We start from the raw sequence: 22,324 nt of genomic DNA, 5'->3' as shown, positions 1-22,324 counted from the left end.
TTAGATTTGGGTCTATAGCTTACGATGATCCCATGGAGGCTCTGACTAGGTTGAGGCAAACCTCAACTGTGGCATTATACAAAGGGGAATTCGAGGTTTTAGCTAATAGAATTAAGGGGTTGTCTCCACAACACAAATTAAGTTGCTTCTTGAGTGGTTTGAAGGATAAGATGAGGTTGCCTATGAGGATGTTGAACCCTCCCACTCTCATTGCAATATTTGGGTTGGCCAAAATTCAAGAAGAGTACCTGTTGGGATGTAAGAGGAATTATAAAGGGTCACAAGAATAGGTTAAGCCCTCCTTGCTTGGTTTACCTAGACTGGCTACCCCAGCTGAAACTAGGACTAAAATTCCTATTAAGAAGATTTCTGTTGCTTAAATGGAAGAAAGGAAAAAAAAAAGGGGCTTTGCTATAATTGTGATGACAAGTGGGCACCTGGACATAAATGTAAGAATGCTACCTTATTTTTGCTAGAAGGAGTGGAGATGACACAAGATTCTGATTGTGGAGAACAATTTGTTAAGATTGAAGATGGGGTTACCATTGCCAGAGGGCATGAAGAGATGGGAGAAGCTGAAATCACTCTATATGCTTTGGTTGGCAATCCTACTCCAGGGACAATAAGGGTCAAGGGAAGGATTAAATCTGTTTCATTGGTGGTTCTTGTGGACTCTGGTATCACTCATAATTTCATTGATGCATATGTAATTCCTGACCTTCATATTCCAGTGGATGAGTCACAGATTCTTGAAGTCAAGGTGGCTAATGGGGATACCATCAAAACTCAAGGATTGTGCAGGGGTGTTCCTGTGTGTTTGCAAGGGCATATCTTTATGGTTTGATTGCATGTGTTGCCATTGGAAGGTTATGACTTGGTTCTGGGGACTTAGTGGCTTAAACAACAAAAACTGTTATTCAAACAACATTGCCAAACAGCCCCGTAAAGTTTTAGGCTACATTTGGTTGGAGGAGTGGAAAGTGGGAGGATGGAAAATATTTAGTTTTCCCTCTTGTGTGTTTGGTTGGAGGGGTGGAAAAGTGGGAAGGTGGAAAACTCTTTTGTTTGGTTGGAAAGAAAAAGGGAATGATGGAAAATGTAATTTATATAAATTGACTATTATACCCTTGTTACATAATATATAAGAAATAAATTTATTTGTACTCATTAAATAATATAAAATTTACCACATCATATATATATAAATTTATATTATTATTTTTATTATCATAAAGTAAAAATTACAATAGTGTACAAATAAATTTAATTGGGCAAAGGATTTTGTAACCAGCAAAAAGGTGGTTAGCATATGCTACACACCTCAAAGATAAACGAATGAAAAAAAAATTGAATGTCATACGAAACAAAAAAATCAACAAGGAACAATAGATGAATGAGGAGTATAATGAGGACAAGAAACAATAGATCACGTTGAAATTTTTTTAAAAAATAATAATAATAGAGAAGAGAACCTGGACTACTAGACGTTGGTGTGCTGTGAAGGTAAGATGAGAAGTGGAAAAAAAATGATAAGGGTTTGTGGGCAAGAGTCATCAGGTGGGTAGGTGAGAAGGTCATGAATGAGGGTAGGTGGGAGAGGGCAATACGGTAAAAGTGCTATGAGAGAATTTTCTCTCCAGGCTTTTCCTTTCGATTTGGGACGAAGAGATTTGTGGGCCTGGGAGAGAAAATAATCTCCTGGGTTTTTCTTCCTTCCTATTTTCTTTAGTTTTCCAAACAGTGGAAAACATTGTTTTCCTCAACATTTTCCTCCCTATGTTTTCCATCCTCTCTAAATTCACTCCAACCAAATATAGTGTTAGTGTTAGAAGAGGAAAACTACATTATAAAGACTAAGGGTCTGTTTGGATACTGCTTATTATTAAAAATTGAGAACACTATAGTAAAATAATTTTTAAATATATGAATAATACTGTAAGACCCAATTTTAAAATTATTTTTGTTGAAAAAGTTCTTGCGGTAAACAGTACACAAGACCCACCATTTTTCAGCAAAACGCAAGACCTCGCGAAAAATATGCATTCCAAATGCAACTAAGGCTGTGTTTGGTTGCTGGAAATCGTTTTCCGGAAAATACATATTTTCCGGAAATGCTAATTTCCGGAAAAGGAAAATGTTTCCATGTGTTTGGTTGCATTTCAAAAAATTTTCCGGAAAATATTTTCTGGTGTTTGGAAAAGAAGAAGGAAAACACAAATCCAGAAAAAATCATCAACGATCTCGCGATCAACGGCGACGGCGACGGCACGAGATCGCGATCAACGGCGACGGCGCGATCTCGCGATCGACGCTTCGCGAGATCGCGATCGACGCTTCGTGAGATCGCGCCGTCGATCTCGCGATCTCAGTCGAAGGCGAGATCGCGATCAACTGCGCGATCTCGCGACGGCGCGATCTTCGCGGCGCTCTGGGTGTGAGGTTCGATCGCCGTTTGGGGTGCGTTTGAATCGACTTCAAACGCTCGTTCGTCGGATCGTTCGCCGGATCGGAGCACTAGGTGTGAGGTAGATTGTTTTTTTTTTGTTCTTTCTTTCAAGCTCGCGTGTTGTGTTTTCTGTTTTTTCTCTCCCTCTCTCTGCGTTTTGCAAGCCACGGAAATCAATTGAAGTGAAAATGAAGGCAGATTTTCATTTCCGTGGTCAATGCTTCAAATTTCGGTCAACAGGAAATTCATTTCCGGAAAATAATATTTTCCGTCACAGCCAAACGCTCCATTTTTCGGAAATTGATTTCCGGAATTCATTTGAAGTCGAAACAAACGCACCCTAATTTGGATAATTTTCAATTGTCTTAGCAATAGCACTGGCCCAAACCTTTGTATCAAAAAAAAAAAAAAAAGACAAAAAAGGCAGTCCTACTAATCCTTATCTTCTTAATCCCCCATTTTCAAATTTGAAAAACAACTGTCATTTTCGCTCCCGCTGTGTAAAGTGTGAACCCATAGTCTTTAGTCTTTAATCTTTTTGGCGGGAAAATTGTCCATTGTGAGATCTGAACTAAATAGCTTCTTCGAGAAATGGATGGAGAAGGAGGAGGCAGTGAAGAAAGCGAGGCAGTATTCGAATCCTTGAATGTAAACCCTCAACTCTTCATCAACGAAACCCTAAACACCGTTGACGACTTGGTCGACGACGCTTTCCTCTTCTTTCAAAAGTAAGAACAACAACTCTCTCTCTCTCTCTCTAGTAATCGCTAACAAATTAATTCATATCTGTATCAGACAAGCTTCAACTTTGTTGAACACCGACACCAACAACGATAGATCCCAAGATCTAACCCAGGTAATTTTCCTTTTTCAATCTTGTTTTCCTAATTCACACCTACCAACATCAACAACAATTGAACAAAAATGGGTAGATTTTATGGATAATAGGAACTGCTAATGAAACCAAAATTGTTACTTTTATGTTGCGCGGAAAGTGTTTGATGATTTGGTTGTTTGGGTGTTTTTTTGTTTTTGTGTAGGGTATTGCTAGGGTACGCAAAATAGTTCAGTCGGTTTTGGATAAGCGGCTTGCTATGTGGGAGAAGTACTGTCTTCGCCACTGTTTTGGTGTTCCTCCAGGGTTTTCTTTACCCAAAACTGTATGTTTTCTCTGTTGATTCGCCGGAATTGGTTATTACTTTCTTATCCTTTTATATTTTTAAATGCTGCAAGCTGTTATTGTTGTCGTTTGTGTAAAATATTTGTCAAATATGTGCAAATTTAACCTCTTGCTCTGATACCATATCAAATTATTGATTCTCCGTATAGCTTAAGCTGATAGGAGATAGTGAATTTAATCATTTAGTCTAACAATTTTGACTGATTGTGGGTTTGAATTATTGCATTTTGTAACATAAATATACTGATGTAACTTCTCTAGCAGTGAGATATTGGCTAGTACTACTTGCAGTTGCAGGGTACCACATCCTGTTTTAATTATGAAAGTAACGCCTTCTAATCACATTCTGTTCTAGCAAATTATGAAAGCTATCTGTATATTAGCCTACCACCATAATTATATAGACAAGGATAGCATACACATTCTGTGTTGATCCGCATTCCATAGAATAATGCTCATACATATTGTTCTTAAGAAACAATTAGTTGCATTGCAAGTCTTTTGTATTTCTCACACTTAATTACGTGTATGTTTGGATAGCATGTTTAAGTGCCGCGTCTGCATTTTCTCTTTTTTTTTTTTTTTTTTTTTTTTTTTTCAGCCGCAACTGTTGACCGGTCTTTTGTGAACAGTGCATAAATGCACTGTTCACGGGTCCCACAAACTCTACTTTTTATCAACTTTTTCATTAAAAATGGGTCCCACGGTACTATTTACACATTTAAAAATTATTTTGCTATAGTTTTTTCAGTTTTCAGTTTCAGTAAAATAAGTTCTATCCAAACAGACCCTACATCTGAGTTATTACTTTATACATCTAATTAGTCATACTGTGTCAACAAGGTCTCCCACTTTCCAATTACTCTTTGTATATTATTGATTTCGTCACATTTGTGCTAGAATCAACCTTTCCCTGTAATTTTGGGTTCACGGTTCGCTTTCAGTCCCTCCAACATCATATTACATTGGCATTGTCTCTCCTTTGCATTCCACTTCTATATTCTTTCCCACTTGATTGTAAAAAAATATTGCTGATGCTCAACTTGTTAATATTAAGAGATAGTTTTTATGCATTTTCATAGCACACTTGGTTCATCTCAAGTTTGTGTTGCCAATTGGTTGTATGTTAGAGCTGTTGGGAGGTATAATGTACTTCGAATTCTGCAGATAATGAACATGAGTTCTTGGTCACCATGGCTAGTGAGATCTAGCTCAAATGACATCTCCTCTTCCTTAATAATCTGATAGAGGGTGAGGTTTTGGGTTTAAGACCCAATGGTTACATATATATCCTATCAATAAAAAAGAAAAGTTCTTGGTCATCTTGTGAGTTTATAATTTTCTTTAGCATAGAGTTGCACTTTTCTGCTTCATATTCCAACAGAATTTTGCAACCACCCACTATTTGGTACACTTACTCAAAGACATGGAGGTCCAAACACTTTCTTTCCTTGTTGCATCTCTGCAAAATATATTCTTCAGCTGCACCTCATATTATTTTCCATATTCATGGAAAAATCCATTCAGTTTAGTTATGGATTTTAGGCTTTTTATCATCAAAATTTTCACTCAAATATATATAGAGCAAATAAAGAAGAATGATGTCCGCCAAGGAAAACAATTCACATGATACATTTTGTGTCAAGAAATTTGTTGTTGTACTTGTACATATGGTGTGTTGTCACTTGTCTGTAACTGTCTTCAGTAAACCATGTTTGTAAGTATTTATATCCTTTTCTGTTATTATATCTTTGTGTGCCCTTGATGATGAAGAAATTTTTTGTTTTTCTGTGCTATAAATTTTTGTTTAAATCTATTATTGAATGAAGTCTTCTCAAAGAAACATAAATAAATGTCTTCTTAGGATGAATCAAGTGGCAATGGTTTGATGGGTCAAGAGGCACTCTGCGATCCAGATCTGGATGCACAGTTGGAGACCTTGAGGAACAAGCTCACTGCGGTAACAACATTCCAGCATGTTGCATGCAATTCTGTTTGCTGTTCTTTCTTTTTGTCCCCATTTGTATTTCCTTATTGATGAATATATCATGTACAGGTTGGGAAGGAGTCTGCCGTGCTGAACTGTGAGCTCCAAGCTTTTAAAAGGCAGTCTACTTCCAGTAATCATTGTGTTGGGGTTGTCAATGAGGCATTGCAATTATATGAGCAGAACTCTATGCATGACCTGTTCCAGGGTAATTAGATAAGCCTTCCAAATATGCCTTCTTTGATTTGAGATGACTGTGAATTCCAAGTTAATTTTAGGCATGCACATAAAAACAGCTTTAGTTTTATGAATTTATTCTTACAAGTTACAGCATTATTGGTTATTTGTTAATAAAACATTAATGAATTTTTTTTCTTAGTAATTTACATTGACAAACCTAGAGTTTAGTTGTTCAATGAGAATGACCTTAGTCTCTGCAATATCATCTCCACATTCATGCTTCTTTTGAAGTCTAGTCCGTACAAATATAAGAGGCTTGATAATCAACCAATTGCCACATTGACCCTTGGGGGGATCTTCCAGCCATTCACATTCTAAGAAGCTCTCTGTTATATGCACTTTGCAACTTCCTGATATGTTTTACTGCTCACACTTTTATCCAGAGTTAGGCGAATGGTTTTTTCTATTTCATTAGTTTTTTTTTTTCCATGACATCATGGTAAGAGCCGGTTGAAAACTTATAATGAAGTTCTAGTTACCATTACCAACCATACTGGTGGTTAAGACATCATGTGCTGGAGTCCTAAGAGTTTGCTGCTGCTGCTAACCCCCTGACCCTCTGCCCTTTTTATGGAAAAAATATTCGGATAATAGTAGTCAAGTCCCCATGAACTTCAGTTAAGGGCAGAAATATGTGCTGTACTTTTGTGCGTGTCCCTTTTTATTTCTCCCTTGGGCCTTGGCTCAGGATATAGAGGGTTCGTTCTGGTTGGGATAGAGCTAAGGTTCAAAAAAACACCACCTTTTCTGTATCCTGTATTGGTTTTGCAGTGTGGAGCTTTTTGATCTTGTAAATATGCTATATTTTATTGCTGTTTACATTTTGGTGGCTACCGAATAAAAATTTTATACATATAAGTTGCAAATCTTTGTTAATTAATTGTTCAGTCTTAGTTAACTCCTTTTGCTGAAGTTCTAAAAGATGAATCTTCTTATGGTTATTGATTCCACAGAGATGGAGAGAACTGCATCAGAACTCCGTACCCGAATGGTAAAGTTGAAGACCAGAGGGAAGGAAGAGACTGAATATACTAAAACGGGGAGGATTTACAATTCTAACAGAGATTTGTCTAAGACTGATAGCAAGGGTATCATCTATAGCAAGTTAATGATTTTTAGTACCGCTGCAAGTATCATTTACTTCTGGGATTCAAATTTCCATGTTTTAAGAAATACTTCTGTTTTGCAGGCTTCTCTAATGCAAGTTTGGAAGAAATTCAGGAATTTTTAGATGAAATGAAGAGCTTGTGAGCAGTTTGTGTTCCATGAGTCTTGGATTAGGACTGTTGTGTGCTAAACTTTAGTATATTGTTCCCATGCTATCAATTGAATCTACTTTGTGATTGTTGTAATTAGCATTATGGTTTAGTTGTAGTCATCTATGACATGAAAGTAAATGATATGCATTAATTTTCTGATTGTCAATGTTAATGATAAAGCAATCTTTAGACATTAAATGACTGAAGAGCCTCCAAAATAAAATCAGAGGTCTAATGTTCGGCCACCCAAAATCCTCCCCACACCTCCATTTTTTTTTTTTTTTTTTTGCCAAAAAAGGGAAAATTTTACACCAAATAATGATTGGGTGTTTACTTATGGTAAATGGTATGTCCATTATTGAAGACATTAGCAGTTCGTATACTATATGACACTGGCCACTAGCTTGTTCCTTTACCTTCTGTTTGGTGAGAAACTTCAAAATTTTAGTATATGGTTTACATTCTGATAATAAGGTCAAGTTACATACACTGATTAGTATAATGACGAGGAACCAATAGAATCAGGAAGTTCATCATGGACCTGATTCTATTGGTTCGGAACTTATGTTGGGCTTCAAGATTGGATACGTGGATTTTCTGAACCAATAGAATCAGGTCCATGAAGAAGATCCACGGCCTCTTGACATGGATGAGTAAACTTAAAGTCAGCCATCTTTAGGTTGGACCTGACTCGGGGTTTCATGCCATCTTATAATTAGTAGTTTTTGGTCCGGAATTGCAGACTCTACTGCCCCAAGCTTGAATATTAGTGGCAATAGCTTCTACCTTTCATTGAAGGCATAAGTGCATTTTTGGTCCCTATATTTTGGACTTTTATTTATTTATTTTGGTGTCTACATTTTCATTTTACCGCTTTTAGCCCCTGAATGAAAAATGTGTTCCATTTTAGTTCCTACCGTTACTCACTTAACATAAATATCCTACGTGGCAAATAGAGTATAATGCTGACAAGCTAAATGCTGACATGGCCATTAAAATAGTATAATTGATTTTGTTAAAGGAAAATAAAATAATCAGTTCTATTCTTTATATGCTAGGGAAACTAATATATACCTTATTAGTTTTTTTATTTTTATTTTTTATTTTTTATTTGTTATATATATTAGTTATTTTGCCATATAGGTCACATTTTTTTAGGGCAAAACTTAGGTATAGTACTTAGGTGCTGTTCTTGAAGTTTCTTTCTTAAGATTCAGTTTTGTGGTTGTACTTAATTAAAAATGTACTTCCATCCCATGAGAAACAACTCACATGACTAAATTTTAAGAGAAAAATTTAAGAAACAACACTTAAGTACTGTACCTAAGTTTTGTCTTTTTTCTTATGTTAAATTCATGAATCGTGGTTTTATTTATCTTATCCCAATTAGCAGCAACTTTATCACTTTTAATGACATGAGGAAGGTAGTCGTTATCAAACAAGCTATCAATCTCGAGACATTATTTACTCCTATGGAAGGCTTCTCCTTGCTCTAACAATAAGTGTCCCTATGTGGGACTCATGGCGAGGCCCACACACCGGTGAGAAAAGGGAAGACTCTTCCCATAAGAATGAATAATTTCACGTCAATTTCGTTTGTTAACTTCTTGATATAAGAAGATATTTATGGTTATAAGACTTACAACATTTGTAAGCATGGTTTTGCCTATTTGAAAAAAAAAAAAGAAAAAAAGAAAAAAAAAGAACTTCATAGAATAAGCTTTGGCAATGTTGGATTTGTAGGATCAATGTTTATCTGCTAACAACTTGAAAGTAGAACTTTCCAACGAGCTCCCAAAATCACCCCATTGGATCACAGTCATCATTCTATTCTCTCCTCAGAGATTTCAATTTTTTCACTAGACATTAAAAGAAAAAAAAAAAAAAAAATAGTGATTGAAATTGATTGGATAACTTATAAATGAAAAATGGGGTTATGCTTATACTAATACACTAATGCTTACTTGTAAACATCGGGTTTAAGATGAATAATTGTCCATTCTTGATTATTTGGTGGGATTGAATCAATGGCTTGTTGCACATGGATAAAATTTCCTTTGCCTGACTGATCAACTATGATGGTCTTTGTAATGTTGGTTTGTGCCTTGGACACAATTAGGAAAACAAAGAGACTCAATGTAAAGTAGAAAGTAGATATAAGTAATTGCATTATGGAAAATACTCTAATGGGAAGAAAACATTTACAATTGGAGAGCTTACAGTGGCTTTGTTGATTTAAGAAGATCAACTAATTCTCTATTTAAATCTTTCAGTTTTGCAAGGCAGAATGCTTCAATTGGAATGGATTTTAATGTGTGATATAATTTTGGCAGGTATTTAAATTTGACTAGACTCTAAGCTGGACATTTATCAAATTTAGCAAGTTAAAAAAATTAAAATAATGAAATAAAAGAAATTAGAAAGTCATGTTAATGACACAATAATTTCATAACTTTCCCAAATTAACTTGTTGCGTTATTGCCAAGAGTCTTGTAGCTCAATTAGTTAGAAGTTCTTGGAATTTCTAACAGTAGCATCTAAGATTCAAATCACCCCACTTACTGATGGAGCCAAAAAATTTCTTCTGGGGCAAAGAATAACCTACACACACGCATAGAAAATATGTTTTTAACATGATTTAACATATACTATTTTCTTATATATAAAAAAGTACATATATATGACATTAATAAAAATTAAAAAGATTTTTAACTCTCAACTAAGAAATCAACATTTTTCTTAAAAAAAAAAAAAAAAAAACCCTTGAAATCAACATTTATTGTTTCTTCAAAAAAGGAAAACAAATAATGTCCATACCTCTATTTTCTAAATGATTTTTTTTTTAAATTTGTATTAAAAATATTTACTTATATATTCCTAAGATATCCTATAATGGAATAAGAGTAATTAGGGGAAAAAGTGCATTAATAATATATAATTTTTTATTTTTATGAAACACATTAAATACACTTTGAATTAATGAATTATTTATGGCATAAGAGGAATTAGAAGAAACAAAGATTATGCTTATGCACATTAGTCATCTAAATAAATGGATTACATGATTTTAGTAAAGAATAATGATAGAGATACAAACTCTTTTAAATTTTTTTTACAAATTACTGATGTGGTAAGTGATTATTGGTAAATGAAAAAGCGATATTAATTGTGGGCCTAGATGAAAACCAATAAGAAGTTGATTATATCAATATTTTGTAAAAATGTTGTAAAATAGTTTGTGCCTATATCATTACTCTACAAAGGATTTTGAAAAGTCAAGGGGGGCCATGCCCCCCCCCCCCCACCCCCACTCCTACTCCTACTCCTAATTATTGATGTTTAAAAAAAAATAAATAAAGACAACCACATCATTAAAAAGAAAAAAAAAATTAAATTAGAAATTTCAGTAGACCCATGTTTGGAGTGGTAGGCTAAGTTAAGAATGTTGTGATATTATAGTTAATTTTTGTTATGTCCCTAACTTTATTAATTGTTGATAAAAGTCTTATATATTTAATGAGATTTTTTTATAGATACAATATAATTTAAATCTATGACATTCATTCTGTGATAATTGCTTTTATCATCAAGCTAAAACACCAATTGGTTTTTAGTATAAGTAGTATTAAAACCCTAGATTTCTTATTTGACGAAAAGAGATTTTACCAGTTGAGTTAACAAGAACTCACATGAGATTTTTAAATTACACTATGTCTGTTTCGATAAAAAAAACCTTTTTGTGAAAGTAGGGTTTTTTTGTGTGCATTTTCTTGTGTTTGCTAACTTAAAAAAGAAAAAAAAAACTATTTTTGGTCAATAGAAAATATTATTAAAAATATAACTTATTTTTTAAAGATTTTTTTTCACTAAATTATTTTATAAAACTCTATCTCACGTCACACTAAATAAAAGAAGTTAAGAGGCACAATATGAAAACTATTGAAAGCAATTTTATCTCATGTTGAAGTCACTAAAAAATATAGAAAAATGAGAGAGTTTTTTAAAAAATAATTTTTGAAAAACGACTCATTCTAATGTTAAAACAAATGACAAAACTTAGGTATAATACCTTAGGTGCTGTTTTTTAGGTTCCTCTCTTAAGATTCAGCCATGTGGCTACTTAACTAAAAAATACACTTCCTTCTCATGATAAAAAATCCAAATTGTAGAATCTTAAGAGGGGAATCTAAAGAACAACACCTAAGTACTATACCTAAGTCTTACCCCTAAACAAATATAGTTTAAGACAACACAAGTGTTGCAATATAGAATGATTCAATTAGCTAGGAGTTGAATGTGCTGTGTGCATTACAATTTTGGCAGCTATTTGGTTTTGATTAGATTCTAAGATGGTCATTAATTTATAATTTAAGAAAATTAAAAGGGAAAATTGCATCAATCTCGCCAAGATTAAATCAAATGAGAATTACCTCTCTTTTAGTGAAAATTAGGAAGCATTTATAAACAATTTATTTCATGGTTTATACTAAATATTATAAATTTAAAATTTTATCGATCTTGAAAATAAAACATTCATCGTGAAATTGACTAAGGATGTGCATGGATCAGGTTGAAGAGGTTTTTCAACCCAACTTGACCTTGTCAGATTGAAAATTCCCAATCTTACAAACCCATCACATGTATAGAACCCAACCCAACCCACATGGGTCTGGTTTGGTTGGCTTGGGTTAGTAGATTGTACATACATGTGTTTATATCTTGTAAAAAATTGAGTTTTCATTAATTATTTAAACACTTTTTTTCATTAAATTTTATAATTCATATAATATATTTAAATTATATTCCAAATTCCCAAGTTCATCCAAACTAGTTCTCAAAATTCCAAAATCATTCAAACTAAAATATTAAAATAGGAGTAATAAATAAACTTATATAAATAAGGGGTTGAGCTGGGTCAAATGGGTTGAAAAAACTATTAACCTAAACCCGACCAACCCAACCCAAGGTTCAAAATAAAATTCAAATCCAATCCAACCCATCAACCCATGATAACCAACCTGAGGCATTGGTTTGGGTCAATTTTGTCGAACTAGTGGGTTTGATACACCCTCTTAAAAATTGACTACATCTCCATTTTACTTAATGTCTTAAAATTCGCAATTAGGGTTGCTTTAAAAGACATATATGGTATAAAATTTTCACATGATATGGATATGTATTGCATGACCAAGTGAGTCTTGAAAAGGGACTTACAACATTTAACAAATATCCTTATTCCTAACAACACCCCCACCCCCCCCAAAAAGAAAGAAAAAGAAAAAGAAAATTAGACTATAATATTGATTCAGAAATTATATGATTAGATGTTAGTTGTCATCATTACCTACAAGTCTTTTTACGCAATGGTTTGGAGATTCAAACTCTGATTCTTGTTATAACGATGATCCATTGATCAATGCTACTAAAATATATGACACTTCACATTACTTATAAGCCATTATTAATTGAGTTCGAATTTGGTAAGGATGAGATATAAAACTCATGTTTTACACCATCTAATAAGAGATTGTCATATTATCATTTTACTTAAAATTTAGTACATCTTATCGCATCTAATAATATCTCAATAAAATCCCAATTTGGTTGGTTTTATATATGAGTATTAGAATTGATTGGGTGTTATTGTGCTTATTCTTAAGAGATTAAATTCAATAAGGACGGGATGTAAGTCCTTTGGTTCAAACCAGCCAATAAGGACATGTCACATCATATTTTTACTTAAATTTATTGTAAAATCGATACATCCTAATACACCAAATAACATCTCAAAAAAAAAAAAAAAAAAAAAACTCTATTTCATGTTTTCCCTAAAATCTTAGTCCTTCCTCAGCTCCTGCGTCTCCAGCCACAATCCTCGCTGGACCTCCATTTGCCGCCGTACTATCTCACCGGACAACCCATTAAAAACCAGTATAATTCATTATTTACTTAAAAAAAAAAAGCAAATAAAAAAGAAAACCTATTGCTGTGTGAAGTTTGAACACACTACCTCGCCGAACTGGAGAAGTCGCCTGAAACCTACGGAGACTAAAATGTGTTTTTATATGACAAAACTCAAATAAAATGTTTTTGTCCAAGACTTCCATGGAAGTCTTCTAAGTAATCTGTAATAAACAAATGAAATAAAGAGGAAAACTTAGATTAACAATACTCCAAATACGAAATCATACCCAATCACACTAAGATACATTGAGATTTGAGATTCATACCAATCACTCCAAATATGAATCTGAAACTCAAATTTTCTTCTTCTACTTAAATAATTAATTAAAGAAAACCTATTGTGGTGTAAAGCCCATGTTTGAACAATCACACTAAAGATTTGAGGTTCATTCATATAAGGTGAGATTCACTGTCATGGGAACAGAGAAGAGGAGAGAGAGACAAAACCGGTATGGACAAGAGATCAATGATGGTGATCACTGGTGAGCGACGACAGTAGTGAGCAAAGGTTGCTCAACCATGGCCAATGGTTTTTGTGGTTAAAGAATGGGTCTGACAGAGACGATGAATGGGGTTTTGGGGCTTTAATCAGGTGTTACTAGATGTATTAGTCCTTGATGCCCTATTTTAAAAAGCTAATGTGACATTTGTTTATTAGATGGTGTAAATAAGAGGTTTTACATTCTGTCCTTATTGAATTTAATCTCTATTCTTAAATATATGATAAGCTGATATGACATGTTGGAATTAGAAGAATAAAACATAGGTTTTACACCACAACCTTATATAATTTAATCTCATATTAATTTAGGAAGAGTTCATGTTGAGTCTTCAGACGAGTTGAATCTGCTTGTACGAGACCTTGGAGAACATAGTGATGAAGAATCACTGGGAATTGTTGAAGAGTCAGATACTGAAGAAGATGAAAGCACAACCAATCTTCAAGAGAATTATAACTCATTCCTGGAGAAGTCGGGTGAGTACACAAGGGTGGCCAAGGCTACTGTGAGAAAAATGAAGAAGGCAGAGGAGGACTACAAAAGTCTCCTAATCCGATATAGGGAGGCCAAATGTGAGATAGAAACACTGAATGGTGAGCTGTCCGAAATGCATGAGTACCCTTTTTCACCCACACGTCACTTGCGTTTGGGGTGATTTCCTTATAGGATTGGGTACGGGAGTTAGGGCTTTCAAACCTTCGTGAGAAGCTTTCCAAGCAGTTGGTGAATGCACCAATCATCTTCATCACGTTCATCATTCCGGGATCACCATTCTGATCTCTAGATTGTTCACCTGCCCAATTTCTTCTATCATTTTTAAGTCCTCTTGACCTTTGAGAAGTTGCACTATTTTTTGCTCTCAGCTTTTGGCAATTTGGTTGAGTATGCCCTTGAAGTCCGCAATAATGACACACATAAGTTGCTCTAAGACCTCTTTGTGGTCGTGGGCGTGACTTGGCACGAGATTCAGACCTACCCACAGATTGATTACTGGTATTCAGCAACCGTTCGTTCCCCACATTTCTCTTCTCCTCAATTTTGGGCTTCTTAGCAGTAGGACCAACATCGGCTGATTCTTTGGCCTTTATAAACTTCACTTCTTTAGTGACATTTCCAGATGAGCTACTTTCTCCGGTATATCCCAATCCGGATTTGTCTGAAAAGCTCTTTTGAGATGAAATAACATCATCTAGCTTCTTGGTGGTGACCCTCTCTATTTTAGTATTTGCTTGCACAACCTCTTGTTCAAGAAATCTCACTTTTGTGTAAACTTTGCCCAATTTGCCCATCAAAACAATCAATAGTGGCATTTAAAACCATATAGAATATTCTACTGCAATTGCTTAAAAGCCTACGTTTCAAGATTAAAACAAATTCCATCAATTTTTTACTTCCAATGACTATCTTTTGAAGAGCCGTTATTGTATAGTCTCGAACTATACTTATAAGTATAGTCCTAAGTATAGTTCCGAACTATACTCATGAACAATAGTTTTTTTTCTAGTACAAATTATGAAATCTTTATATGAAGCTGAAAAAGTTTCTCTACGTGGAGAAATATCAAACCTATGGTATAATTTTTTTTTTCCTTCCTGTTACTACATTTTTTCATTCATTTTATTTTTTATTTTTTTATTTATAGAATGTTCTGTAGAATAAGTAGAAAAAAAATGTCAAAAAGTTATTGTTTGGAAAGAATAATCTAGTAAGAAACAGGAACAAGACAAACCAAAACTAGACAACAAATTGAAGAATCTAAAAAAATGAATAAACATAATTAACTACTAATACTAAAGAAAAAAATGATTGACCTATAATAATTACAATTGACTCGAACTATACTTATAAGTATAGTCCTAAGTATAGTTCCGAACTATAGTCTTGAACAATAGTTTTTTTTTTTTCTTTTTTTCTTTTTTTCCAGTACAAATTATGAAATCTTTATATGAAGCTGAAAAAGTTTATCTATGGGGAGAAATATCAAACCTATGGTATAATTTTTTTTTTCCTTCCTGTTACTACATTTTTTCATTTTTTTTTATAGAATGTTTTGTAGAATAAGTATAAAAAAAATGTCAAAAAGTAATTGTTTGGAAAGAATAATTTGGTAAGATACAGGAACAAGACAAACACCAAAACTAGACAACAAATTGAAGAACCTAAAAATACTAATAAACATAATTAACTACTAATACTAAAAAAAAAAAAAAAAATGATTGACCTATAATAATTATAAATTGAATAATTACTCCTCCACATTTGCTTTTGATCAAAAGCTCCAATCTTCTAAACTCCTCCTCTATTTTGTGGTCCATTCTTTGAAATCCAGCATCCATCTTACCCTCTAACTTTTGCACTTTTGATAAATTTGTTTCACGTTTTCCATGGTCTCAATGCCATCCAAGCCAAGCATTGAGCTACCAATCTTTGCAGTGCCAGCCGTCAGGCTCTTATCATGGACACTCACAATCTTCCCGACTCCTTTTAAGTCGATCTCGACAGCACCTTCAACAACCATGACGTTGGAAAGTAATGGCATGACCCCTGTGCCTACAAAAAAAACCAGTACACATTGCAAATATAAAACCAAAATGTTTCCAAACAAAGCCAAAATAACAACTACAAAAAAGAACTGATTCACTAGTTTACCCTTTTTCTTCTTTGCATCTTCTTGATGATCTCCTGAACTAGCATCCACCTTCGCCACCCTAGAAGAAACGTCAGTCCCTTGAACTTTTCCCATATATTTCTTTCCAGACAAGAATTTTTTGACCTTTTTTTCTATACTTTTGGCAAGACACTCTATACAAAAAAGAAATAAAGCAAAACGAAAAAAATTAGTAACAAGAAGGAAAAAACAAATTTTTAAAAATACCATGAGTTTGATATTTATTTCCATAAAGAAATTTTTTCAACTTCATCCTGCACTCGGTGAAGTCCCAACCTGTTTTAAAAAGAAAAAACAAAACTTAGTAAAAAACCAACCAAAAAAAAAATTTGATAAAGAAGAGAAGAAGAAGAATATGATTTATAATACCTTCGTTCTTGTTCAAGATATTCCAAGCTTTGGCCATCCTTCCTAGGCGGGTCATGGTGAGGGTGAAGATTTTGAAATAAAAAAAAGACCAATAGTAGAGAGAGGGAGCAAGAGAATGACAATCAAAGAGTGTAAGAGTGTGAGTGTATGAGTGTAGTGGAGGCCATATATAGAACCAGAGCTAATATGAAATAAGGACGTGAAGAGACATAACACGTGTCACTCTAGGCATTGTTGGTATAGTACTCCCAAAAATTGGCAATGACAAATAAAGAAAAAAAGAAAAAAAAAAAAACAATCAACAGCAATTTGAGGGCGAAATGTTGTGCTAAGCCTAGAGGGTCTTTAGTGCGCATTTATTACCTCTAGGTGCAGAGAAAAGAGGAGTGGGACTTCAAACCTGATACCATTGTTGGTGGGTCCGTGAAAGATATGAAAATTGTGATAATTCCAATTTTCACCTCCTTCAATGTTGGAGTTCCCTTGTGTGCGTCCGTGAGGCTCACAAGGGCACAACGCAATCTATTGTGATAATTCCAATCTATTAATTTAACAACCTAACATAATTTTTTTTAGGTTAAAAAAAAGCTAACTCATGAATTCCGAGTAAATAGTTTTTATGCTAATATCTTTCAAGGATGTGGCAGACCTAGCATCTCCTAAGACACATACAAAGGAAAAAAAAAAGAAATTAGAGAATTTAGACATATCAAGACATTACCTGAAAACGTCAATTATCTTTCATAGAAAAGTAAAATGTAAAATAATAAGTTCAAAGAATGCAAAAAAAACAATATAGACTGGTGAAAAATAAAGTCTTCAACTATGAAAATTCTAAGGCATCAAATGTATAGAAAATCAGCCCATTTTCTCCCATTAAAAAAAAGAGAGTCTATTTTCATCATAACCATTCTCAAAAGTTTCCACAATTGCGAAATTATTGTATGTTTGAATTGACTTATTTTCTAATTTGTTGAGTTACACTAGAAAAAAAGAGAGGTTTTAATACAATATAAATTCTATGTAACTATTTTTTTAATTTTTATAATTATTGACTTTTAGGGTTGGCTTAAAATCATCCTCCACAATTGGGTACTAGGAGTTTATTGGTGATTAACTTATAGGCAATTCATCTCCTTCATACTAGGGAAAAATTATGGAGCTAAAAGAATATCAACACTACCTTTATGTCAAGAGCAATTAAGGTATACAATAATGTTAAGTTTAATAATAAGAAAATATTGCACACCTAATAAACTTGGACACTAAGAACAACAAAGCTAAATTTATTTAATGGATTGTTAAAAGATAAGATGGAACACAAACATGAAACATGAAATGTGTGAGTGTGAGTGTGAAGGTTTGTTATTAGTAGTGTAATGTAGGCTGTGTAGCTCTACTAGAGCTAGTGGTGATATTTTTATAAGATGTGAAAGACAAATATTAGCAGGGTAATGGTGACAGACCACATGTCACTTTAGGATGTTCTTTGGTTAGCTCACACAAAAATGGTGTAGTGTATGGTTTTCTCAAATTTTTGGCAATGACAGTAAAGACAAAAAAGGTAATTAAAATAGGGTCATGTTTACACAACAATTTCACAACAAAATTAATTAACAAGTTTTAATTACTTCTAATATATGTATTTACTATTAACATAAATTTTTTTATTTATCATTAACAAAATCGTGTGAATAAAGGAGTATTGTCCGGGACTATACAATAATTTTCCATAAACTATGGCTATTATTTTATAGTCTTTGACTATACAATAATTTTCCATAGGCTAGGGTTGCTAAAAACAAAATAGAAAAATAAGTCTTCAACTATGAAAATTCTAAGGCATCAATGTATAGAAAATTAGCACATTTACTCTCATAAAAAAGTATATTTTCTTCATACCTATGAACCATTTTCAAAAACTTCCACTATTGTTAAAATATTGTACGTTTGAATTGAGTTATTTTCTAATTTGTTGAGTTACAGTAGAAAAAAATGATGTTTTATTACCAAATAAATTCTATGTAATTATTCTTTTATAATTATTGACTTCTAGGGTTGGCCCAAAATCATCCTACACAATTGGGTAGTAGGAGACACTACTAGTATGTCAAAAGCAATTAAGGTATACAATATTGTTAAGTTTTAAAATAACAAAATATTGCACACCTAATAAACTTGGACACTAAGTACAGGTTTGGATTGCGTCTGCGTCTTGCGTCTTGCGTCTGCGTTGCAACTTTTTTTTTTTTTTTTTTTTGGGAGAAGCATGTTTCTGTGACTTTATGTCACACCAGTGGGTCCTTTGCACTGTTTACGGGACTCACAAACATCTTTTTTCAGCAAATTTTTTATTAAAAATGGGTCTCACGGCACTATTCACACATTTAAAAATTATTTTGTTACAGTGTTTCCAGTTTTTAGCAAAATAAACAGTATCTAAACAGACTCTAAGAACAACAAATTATTTAACGGACCGTTAAAAGACAAGATGAAACAAAAACATAAAACGTGTTGATTGGCCCAATTTGACTTGAAAGGCCATGGCTAGTTTCAAAAATCTATTTAATAAAAATAGGGTTAAATATACCCTAAATTTCATGACCATCTATAAATTTAGACTTGTCGCCAAAAAATCTATTATTTTTTACATAGTTATTGCCATCGAGCTAAATTATTGTTGTGAACTATCATTAAAGTATTTGTTTGAGTTTTTCTCATTTTTTTGCTTCATCATTCCATTGTGTTGTGAGTTTTGAGTGATTGCCAGATTATTTGTTTAGGTCTTTTAAAGTCTTGAAATTGATGGTTGCAAACTCTAAGTAAAAAAAAAAAAAAAAAAAAAAAAAAACAGTTAATAAGCTAATCCTTTTCTATTAGTATGTTTGATATATTGTGCAATTTCAAACCCGATAAGACACATGTTGATTGGCAAATTGATCCTCCTTCCTCAATCTAAATGCACTCAAGTGATGAACATCTCTAATTCCAACAATTATTATTATTATTTTTTTTTTTGTGATATAATAAACTTAAGACTCTTTTAATTCAAACATAAAAGATAATGAGCCATGCAGTAAGTAGTAACTACTAACTACACATGAATAGCAAAAAACTTCATACAAATTTGAAAGAAAAGTTTATCATATACATCAAATAACACATACAAGAAAGCTGTCCCGATACATCCTTTAGTTCATCCGGTACATAATTCAAATATCTTCTCTTTCTACTATTAAATTACTTAAAAAAAATTTTCTTTCCCAAACTTGAAAAGTCCAAATCCGGCATAGTTTACCTTTTTGTCCTAGCAATATGGTCAAAACAATTATAGCTTCTTTGGAAATACTGTAATAATAGTAGTACCAGTAGTGGGAGTGCAAATCCATGATATATTTTGGTCTTAATATAATCTCAAAGTTGTATTAAAAAAAAAAAAAAACAAACATTGTCCCAAAATACTTGAATCCAAATCCAGTGTAGTTTACCTTTTTGCCCCTAGCAAAGTGGTAAAAAAATTATAGTTTCTTTGGTAATAGTAGCAGTGGCCTAGTGGGAGTGCAAATTCATGATTATGATATATTTTGGTCTTAATATAATCTCCAAGTCAAGTTCTATCAAAATATTTTGGCCTATAACTTCCATTTCTTCATTCTTGTTGTGTTGTTGCAGGAAACCCTCTCCCATCCATCCCTGAACAAGTCCTTCCTTTGTGAATAGATAATTCTTTGGGAAGATCGAAAAATATGCAAAACATCGCTTTAAATGTGAGGGTAGTTAATTGTAACTTATTCTCAAAGCTGGAAGAATATCACCCCATCAATAGGCAGACTCCAAATTTCACTTTTCAAAATTTTATTCCAGTCTACATCTATTGTAGATTGCAATAGACAACCAAGTGCTTTTGCTGCTAATGGTAGATCGTCACACTTCTTAATGATTTCTTCACCAATTCTTTTTAATTCTGGATATGCATTAGATTTTCCCTTTTCAAAGGCATGATTTGCAAATAATAGCCAACAATCTTCTTCTGATAATTTATAAAGATTAAAAATTTGAATAGGGCGCGTGATCAATGCAACACTTTCGTTGCGTGTTGTCACGATAATTCTACATCCCGATGTTCCACGTTTAAAGGGTTCATTCAAGAGCTCCCAAGCATCCCTTTTGTCATTCCATACATCATCAAGAATCAGTAGAAATCTTTCCCATCAAATAGTCCCTCAATTTAGTTTGGATAGTATCAAAATTTGTGAACTGACGGCCTCAAGAATATTTTTTAGTTATCTTAGGAACGTCAAATTCTTTTGAAACACAAACCCATGCTCTAAAAGGCTGAAATGTTCTATGATTTTTTGGTTGTTGTAGATGTGCCGAGCAAGGGTTGTCTTTCCAACCCCACCCACGCCCACAATGGGAATCACACCCGACTGGTTGTTGCTGGCTACATCCTTTGAGAGCAGCAAGTTGACTATTGCCTTTTCATCATCATCCCTACCGTAAATTATAGTTTCTGGATCTACCAGAGAAGTTGTGGGCACTCTATGGGAAGATCTCCCTTCAACACCTTCTCTCAGACCTATAACATTTTTTTGTAAAGCTAGATATTCCAGCTTCTCTAAGACTTCTTGTATCTTTGATTCTAGTTTTCTCCCAGACCGATCAAATGAAGTAGAGATGAAGTTGCGTACCTTACTCGTAGAGGTAACAAAATCAGCTTCCACCTGGCACCGCAAAGCTTCAGTAGCGATCTCATCCAAAAGGTCCTCTGTGTGATAGACAGCATCCTTAAGCTCATCAAGTCATTCTTTGACAATTATGTCTGTGATTTCCTTTTCCTCTGCGTCATTGAGCACTTTGCTGAGGGTAAGACACCATGTCTTCAGCTTTGTTAGTAGTGTAGCAGGGACTTTTCTTCCCCGGATGAACTTCACGACCTCCTGAGATGCCATCCTGTCAAATAACATTTGAAGGGTTGCAGACAGAAATGCTTCTCTTACTAGTTCAGCAGCCATGATTTTCTTTTTTGCAATGGAAATAAATTGACAAAGTGAGTAACTCCAGGAAACTAAGAGAGGTTTTTGCTTGTGGGGTGAAAGCCTGTGCAGTTCTTAGTTCTTATACCACATTTAAGTAGATGCAGTTCTACTGGTCATTAGATTAGGTTCATGCGTTCATAGTTGCACATGGGACCACCTTATCGCGTGGTTGACTTGACCCCGAATTGCCAATCATTCAACAATGTCTTTATTACTTTTATTTTTGGTGAACATGTCTTTATTACTTTAACTCTACGGGGAATGCTTTTTGGCAAAATGTAATTTTTTGACCCGACATTGTTAATAATTCAACAATGTGAAAGCCCCAGCCATGCTTTCTTTTTTTTTTTTTTTTTAAGCTATGGGTTTCAGAAGTGGGAAGGAGGATATACTCGAGTAAAGTTTTGGGATAATGTGTGGTGTAAGGATCGTCCTCTTAAGGAGGCGTTTCCAAATTTATATAATATTAGTAGATAAGGGATGCTTCAGTCTCTAAGAGTATGGGTTACGCAAATGAGAGAATATTTTGGGACTTACAATTTCGTTGTTCAGTGAATGATCAAGAGTCACAATCTTTAGATTTGTTTATGCTTTTGATCTATTCCAAGAAAGTGCGGGGTGTTGGTTTTGACAAACTTTGTTGGAAGCTCGTCAACGGTTGAGGTTTCGAGT

The 22,324-nt window shown here is 33.7% G+C and overlaps 1 protein-coding gene and 1 long non-coding RNA gene across 2 annotated transcripts; one reads left to right on the top strand and one right to left on the bottom strand.

Moving 5' to 3' along the window:
• The first annotated feature begins 2,856 nt into the window (after positions 1-2,856).
• LOC115962909 (protein MIS12 homolog) lies at positions 2,857-7,310 on the top strand. The gene is made up of 7 exons (XM_031081789.1): positions 2,857-3,174; positions 3,242-3,302; positions 3,487-3,606; positions 5,491-5,586; positions 5,683-5,821; positions 6,807-6,941; positions 7,043-7,310. Exons 1-7 carry the CDS (start codon positions 3,038-3,040, stop codon positions 7,102-7,104), a joined length of 750 nt encoding a protein of 249 aa, XP_030937649.1. The 5' UTR covers positions 2,857-3,037; the 3' UTR covers positions 7,105-7,310.
• Positions 7,311-15,670: 8,360 nt separating this feature from the next.
• Positions 15,671-21,727, bottom strand: LOC115965400. The gene is made up of 3 exons (XR_004086050.1): positions 16,614-21,727; positions 16,226-16,520; positions 15,671-16,126 (listed from the first exon to the last, which is right to left on the bottom strand). It is a non-coding gene; the product is annotated as an uncharacterized LOC115965400 (long non-coding RNA).
• Positions 21,728-22,324: the final 597 nt, after the last annotated feature.

This window comes from Quercus lobata, chromosome 10 (genome assembly GCF_001633185.2).
Source record: "Quercus lobata isolate SW786 chromosome 10, ValleyOak3.0 Primary Assembly, whole genome shotgun sequence".
Taxonomy (NCBI): domain Eukaryota; kingdom Viridiplantae; phylum Streptophyta; class Magnoliopsida; order Fagales; family Fagaceae; genus Quercus; species Quercus lobata.
This window is presented reverse-complemented; position numbering and strand designations above follow the sequence as displayed.

Bases quoted from the DNA above. Each gene is read 5' to 3' on its own strand.
- LOC115962909 (XM_031081789.1), top strand. From the start codon at position 3,038: ATGGATGGAGAAGGAGGAGGCAGTGAAGAAAGCGAGGCAGTATTCGAA. The intron at 5,587-5,682 runs GTAACAACATTC...TATCATGTACAG, and splicing joins TGAGGAACAAGCTCACTGCG to GTTGGGAAGGAGTCTGCCGT. The intron at 6,942-7,042 runs GTATCATCTATA...TCTGTTTTGCAG, and splicing joins GTCTAAGACTGATAGCAAGG to GCTTCTCTAATGCAAGTTTG.